The sequence below is a fragment of the Monopterus albus genome, unplaced genomic scaffold, assembly GCF_001952655.1.
Source record: "Monopterus albus unplaced genomic scaffold, M_albus_1.0 scaffold186.1, whole genome shotgun sequence".
In the NCBI taxonomy this organism is placed as follows: domain Eukaryota; kingdom Metazoa; phylum Chordata; class Actinopteri; order Synbranchiformes; family Synbranchidae; genus Monopterus; species Monopterus albus.
This window is the reverse complement of record NW_018128066.1, coordinates 2628629-2635932: the sequence shown is the minus strand read 5'-3', so window position 1 is coordinate 2635932 and position 7304 is coordinate 2628629. Positions and strand designations below refer to the sequence as shown.

The following is a 7304-nucleotide window of genomic DNA, read 5'->3' as shown; positions in this document are numbered from 1 at the left end:
ACACATATATATATATATATATATACACACACACATACATACATGTAGATAGATAGATGAATAGATGTTAGAAAGAGAAGAGATGTTTTTAAAGAATGAATTGAACAGATGCACTGAAGAGCCGACTGACAAAATCCTTAGTCGGGTACAGCCCTACACTAAAATGCTCTAAAAACTTTATAGTTTTGTTTTTGTCTCAGGTTATTAATTCCCTAATAAACTGTATGGGCACATTTTTGTAATATCAGATTATCAAGTGGTTCACATTTAACTGAAAACATATAAAACACAGACAATAAAGTACACAATGAAAGATGACACGATGAGAAAAACCATTTAGTGTGTTTGCCTGCCAACAGACAATAAATAGCCAGTCGATTTGTATGCAGTGTAATGTTGTGTTCTGCACTATCTGCACAATTGTTTTCAAGTTTTCCAGTTAATTACACTTGTTTTGAGGTTGAGGTGAATCTATTCCAGGAAAGGATCAGGTGACCAAACTCTATATTCTAGTACTACTAATAATAATAATAACAGTTTTAGTTGTCCTACCCTAAAAAGTGCAAAGCATTCTGCACCGCACCCATGAAGTCCTGAAGTCTAAAGAGGCAAAGTGGAAATACCTGGGCGAGTGCACTAACAGGGTGTGCGGCAAAAAAACAAAACAAACAAACAAAAAAACAACACAATTTTGTGTAGTGGACAAACAGCTTATAAATAGTGATACTTACATACAGTGGAGCTTGCTGTGGACTGAGTTTCATGTTGCTGGACACTAAAGACAGGAAAACATTGTATATTGTCATTGTGAAATAAAACAAGAGCATGTCAAAAGTTCTAACATATTTTTTGGTCACTTGGGGCAGTGCAACAAGCTGTAAACAACACAGGGTGGGCCACTGAAAAGTAAATAGTAAATGGCCTTATACTTGTATAGCGCTTTACTTGGCCATACACACTCCTAAATGCTCACACATTCACACACTGGTGCCACCACCGGGAGCAACTGGGTTCAGTGAGTTTGCTCAAGGACACTTTGACATGTTGACTGGACAAGCTGGGAATCGAACCGCTAATCCTTCGGTTAGGAGAAAACCCGCTCTACCCGCTGAGCCACAGCCGCCCCCAAAAGTAGTCAGTGTACTTGAGAAGGTGGCACGGTATTGGAGGCGGGCTATTTTTCTGCGCTACTTTTCCATGGCCCACCCTCTATTTGCATATCAACACCTATCAAAGATAACTTGGCTAACATGTTAGCAAACAGCAGCTGCCTACAGTCTTTAGCAGCACTACCTGTACAACATTAGTCTTCATCAATTTTCCAGCTTTTTGACAAACATAGGTCACTCTCATTGTGTGGATGCTTTTCAGCATCCACACTGCTTTCCTGTTCTTTATCACGAGGATGCAGTAAAAAGAATCCAATTATTATCCAATTATTTATTATTGTGTGGATGCTGAAAAGCATCTACACTAAGCTTTCCTGTTCTTTATTTGTGTAGATGCAGTAATACACAGTAATGCTGATTCAGCATCCATACTGTTGTCCTGTTCTTTTTTTATTATTGTACGGATGCTGATTCAGCATCCATACTATGTTATGCTGGTCTTTATTGTAGGGATGCTGATTCAGCATCCATAACAATAATAAATAAAGAACAGGATAACATAGTATGGATGAGGAATCAGCATTACTGTGCATTACTGCATCCACACAAATAAATAAAAAATGTCACATTCAAATGAATGAGAAATTTCAACTTCGGCATACTTTTAGCTATTTCAGGTATCAAAATGTTCAGCCCCTGAAGGACATTCATACATTTATTCACAATTTTTCTAAACTTCATGCTTTTAAAATATTTAGCTTTATTTTGAAAATCTTGCCCCATTCAAATACATGGCAAAATTCTACTTCAGCATAATTTTAGCTATCAAACTGTACAGCTCTTCAAGGACATTCATGCTTCTATTCTGAATTTTTCAAAACCTCATTCTTTTGAAATATTTAGCTTTATTTTGAAAATCTTGCCCCATTCAAATGAATGGGAAAATTCAACTTCATCATACATAACACACACACAGTGGCGCAGTGGCACACCAACACACACACACAGATTGGTCTACCTTCAAAAAAAGTCCCCAAACAATGCCAAATTTTCAAAATAAGTCTGATTGCTTTTGTTTAAATGAAGGCCACAAAGCATGCCAGAATTTCAAAAGCCCCTGAATGCAACTTAAGCTCATAAAGGCCCCCAAATGTGCTGGATTTTCACAATAAAAGCCCATGATTACACATTACCCCACATGAGGGCCCAATAACATTCCAGATTTTTTAAATATGAGCGCCAGATTGTAACTTCAGATCACCTGGAGGCTTCAAAATGTGACAGATCATCAAAATAACAGATAAAAAGTGACTGCTGAATGTACAAGGTTTTCCCTCAGGATAAAATTTCAGCCAAATTAATTAAAATTTTAATTTAATACACACACACACACACACATACATATATATATATATATATCCCCCACCCGCCCCACTGAGATGCATGCTCTCAGGTCCATTAGCCATTGGGCATAGTTGTTATGTGATGCTTCCTTCTCCCATATGCTCTTCCAGAATTGTTCAACCTCCTGAGATCTCTGTGCAGAAGAGGGCAGTCCTAGGGGCAGCTAGGATACTGCGCAGGACCCTCAAGCTCCCAGGCCTTTGGTAGAGGACCTGAGCTTGAAGGGTGGAATAAAAAAAAGCCACCCCAAAGTGGGGGGTGAGTGGGGAAAAATATATATACAGTGCCTTGCGAAAGTATTCGGCCCCCTTGAACTTTGCGACCTTTTGCCACATTTCAGGCTTCAAACATAAAGATATAAAACTGTAATTTTTTGTGAAGAATCAACAACAAGTGGGACACAATCATGAAGTGGAACGAAATTTATTGGATATGTCAAACTTTTTTAACAAATAAAAAACTGAAAAATTGGGCGTGCAAAATTATTCAGCCCCCTTAAGTTAATACTTTGTAGCGCCACCTTTTGCTGCGATTACAGCTGTGAGTCACGTGGGGTATATCTCTATCAGTTTTGCACATCGAGAGACGGAAATTTTTGCCCATTCCTCCTTGCAAAACAGCTCGAGCTCAGTGAGGTTGGATGGAGAGCATTTGTGAACAGCAGTTTTCAGTTCTTTCCACAGATTCTCGATTGGATTCAGGTCTGGACTTTGACTTGGCCATTCTAACACCTGGATATGTTTATTTGTGAACCATTCCATTGTAGATTTTGCTTTATGTTTTGAATCATTGTCTTGTTGGAAGACAAATCTCCGTCCCAGTCTCAGGTCTTTTGCAGACTCCATCAGGTTTCCATCCAGAATGGTCCTGTATTTGGCTCCATCCATCTTCCCATCAATTTTAACCATCTTCCCTGTCCCTGCTGAAGAAAAGCAGGCCCAAACCATGATGCTGCCACCACCATGTTTGACAGTGGGGATGGTGTGTTCAGGGTGATGAGCTGTGTTGCTTTTACGCCAAACATAACGTTTTGCATTGTTGCCAAAAAGTTCGATTTTGGTTTCATCTGACCAGAGCACCTTCTTCCACATGTTTGGTGTGTCTCCCAGGTGGCTTGTGGCAAACTTTAAACGACACTTTTTATGGATATCTTTAAGAAATGGCTTTCTTCTTGCCACTCTTCCATAAAGGCCAGATTTGTGCAGTATACGACTGATTGTTGTCCTATGGACAGAGTCTCCCACCTCAGCTGTAGATCTCTGCAGTTCATCCAGAGTGATCATGGGCCTCTTGGCTGCATCTCTGATCAGTCTTCTCCTTGTATGAGCTGAAAGTTTAGAGGGACGGCCAGGTCTTGGTAGATTTGCAGTGGTCTGATACTCCTTCCATTTCAATATTATCACTTGCACAGTGCTCCTTGGGATGTTTAAAGCTTGGGAAATCTTTTTGTATCCAAATCCGGCTTTAAACTTCTCCACAACAGTATCTCGGACCTGCCTGGTGTGTTCCTTGTTCTTCATGATGCTCTCTGCGCTTTAAACAGACCTCTGAGACTATCACAGTGCAGGTGCATTTATACGGAGACTTGATTACACACAGGTGGATTCTATTTATCATCATTAGTCATTTAGGTCAACATTGGATCATTCAGAGATCCTCACTGAACTTCTGGAGAGAGTTTGCTGCACTGAAAGTAAAGGGGCTGAATAATTTTGCACGCCCAATTATTCAGTTTTTTATTTGTTAAAAAAGTTTGAAATATCCAATAAATTTCGTTCCACTTCATGATTGTGTCCCACTTGTTGTTGATTCTTCACAAAAAATTACAGTTTTATATCTTTATGTTTGAAGCCTGAAATGTGGCAAAAGGTCGCAAAGTTCAAGGGGGCCGAATACTTTCGCAAGGCACTGTAAAAATTACTGCAGGTAGTGCAATGTAGGCCTAACTTCACAAAGGTTTATTCAGCTACTGTACAATGCTGACAAAATACTAAAGTACAGCTAAAGCTTATATATGTAAGGAATTAAAATTCCAGCCAATTTAAGCCAAGTTAGTTATGCTGAAGGTGGAGGTTGGTCCCACTCGGCCCTGGGTAGAAGCAGGACCAGCTAAGCCCGAGTCAACACAATTACCCCTTGCAGATAGGAACAGTTGGAAATGGGACAGCATGCCCGCACGATTCAGCATGATTAAAGTGGGTTAACCCATGCTGACGGAAAAACAGCATTAGGGACAGGTACTGACCCTTGAGGTCAAAATTTTTAAATGTCAGTGTTGCTTTGCACTGAAATGAGACAATCTAGTATGTCGCAAGATTAAAAACGTCAGTAAAATACTCTGGACAACACAACACTAGGCAACTAACAAGAGGCAATTTTTTTCATTAAGTCGATTATCGTCTCTTGCAGCATCAGAACACTGTTGTGGACAAGGTGACAGTTAAGCTTGATCCTGGCAGTAGACAGTGGAAGGTTAAGCAAAGAACAAACACAAAGAATTGGAGACAAGAACACACTCTCATCATTCAACCAAAACTACCAATTCTTTATCTGTCCTTGTTGTATGGATGCTGACTCAGCATCCATATTATGTTATTCTGGTATTTATTGTATGGATGCTGATTCAGCATCCATACAATGTTATCCTATTATTTATTATTATTATTATTGTATGGAAGCTGATCCACACTCTTGTTATCTTCTTCTTTATTATTCTGGGTTCTGCTGCTGTTCTTTGGCACCTAACTCCTTCAGCATACTTTCACCTAGAAGGGCCATTGAGGTATCAAACTGTTTATCTCTTTAAGGACATGACTGCTTGTATACAACTTTTTTTATAACTTTCATACTTTTCAGCTTTTTTCACAAAAAATTTCCCATTGGAAATGAATAGGGCAAAGTTGGAAGCCTAACATCTCCGGCATACCTTGGGCTAGAAATGCCATTTCAACTCTGTTCAACTCGTGAGACATTCAGCTACCAATGGTGCAAAAATCATCTTGATATCTTTTATGGTTTCTTTATAATCAACATTTATATTTTGTCTATTTGTCCATAGACAATGAATGGGCCAATACAATACAATGCCATTGGTAGCCTTTGCATCACATGACTTCCCGGTCTAGCAGAACAACATCCTGACCTTTCAATGCCCTAAGCACATAGACAGTTTTTTAGAGACAGCACCTCTTACTCCAGTGTTGCTATGCAACTTGGGCATAGTTCCGGTTTGTGGTTTTCTGTCTCTTTCTTACAGCCTTACACAGATTCTGTTATTGTCAGCTCCAAGTCTCCTACACTCTTAAAGACAAGTGAAATGTTTAAAACAAAAGTAAATTATAAAGCATATGATACTAAAATAAACATGTAGATATATTTGCTAATGCAGATTATAATATTGATTATAGAAGGCCAAGCATTTCATATATTGTTGATAAATGTTGATAATATAAATTCAACACAATCAGACCTTTCGCCCACTTACATCCCTTGTTGCAGACAGCCCAGTCATCTCATTCTGCATGCACGCGTTTCCTGTTGTTGTGAGTTTATTTTGAAAATCTTGCCCCATTCAAATGAATGGGGAAATTCTACTTCAGCATACTTTCAGCTATTTCAGCTATCAAAAATGTTCAGCTCTTCAAGGACATTCATGCTTCTCTTCAGAAGTTTTCTAAAGTTCATACTTTTGAAATATTTAGCTTTATTCTGAAAATCTTACCCCATTCAAATGAATGGGGAAATTCAGACTTCAGCATACTTTCACCTAGCAAAACCATTCATGCGTCAAAATGTTCAGCATTTTCAGGGTGATCTTTCAGCACTCAGCATCCATACGCATTTTCTTCAGAAAATGCAATTATCTAGTTATTATTATTATTCTGGTTTCTTCCATTCATTTTTTGGCACTTAATTTTTTCAGCATACTTTCAGCTATAAAAACCATTCAGGTATCAAAATGTTTAGCTTTTTAAGGACATTTATCCTATTATTTTTTCTTGTTTCCAACCTTTATACTTTTTAAGCTATTCAGTGTCTTTCAGCAAAATTTTGCCCATTCAAATCAATGGGAAAATTCAACTTCAGCATACTTTCAGCTACTTCAGCTATTAAAATGTTCAGCTCTTCAAGGACATTCATACTTTTATTCAGGAATTTTAAAAACTTCATACTTTTTAAATATTTTGCTTTATTTTGAAAATCTTGCCCCATTCAAATGAATGGGAAAATTCTATTTCAGCATAATTTCAGCTATCAAAATGTTCAGCTCTTCAAGAACATTCATGCTTCTCTTCAGAGGTTTTCTAAACTTCATACTTTTAAAATATTTTGCTTTATTTTGAAAACCTTGGCCCATTCAAATGAATGGGAAAATTATACTTCAGCATCCTTTCAGATAGCCAAATCATTCAGGTGTCAAAATATTCAGCATTTTCAGGGCGATCTTTCAGCACTCAGCATCCATACGCATTTTCTTCAGAAAATGCATTTCTCTAGTTAATTATAATTTTTAAACTTAAATACAGTACAGGTAAACCTTTAAAAACATTTTATTTTCAGTTATAGCAGGATTAAAAGTCATGTTTTATTCCCCACTACCAGTCTGGGACATAGACCATTTTCTGGGCATAAGGTCAGAAGCAGCAGGTATGTAATTACATCCAACGAAACATATTACAGATGTAGACTTGGCGCAAATGAATTGGAAACCTTTCTGAGATTTCCTCTACAACTCAAGTGACTGGTCAGAATGGGAACCTAAATTCTCTTCAGTTATTTGGAGACATGTTT

The 7304-nt window shown here is 38.0% G+C and overlaps 1 protein-coding gene across 6 annotated transcripts in view; it reads right to left on the bottom strand.

Moving 5' to 3' along the window:
* The window catches only part of akap13 (A-kinase anchoring protein 13), a 178123-nt gene that overhangs the window by 139894 nt on the left and 30925 nt on the right, over positions 1–7304 (bottom strand). For all 6 annotated transcript variants that reach the window (XM_020617124.1, XM_020617127.1, XM_020617129.1 and 3 more), the window contains exon 2: positions 732–775. In XM_020617124.1, the coding sequence (XP_020472780.1) occupies positions 732–764 (33 nt within the window). In that variant the 5' untranslated portion in view covers positions 765–775. The remainder of the gene's footprint in view (positions 1–731; positions 776–7304) is intronic.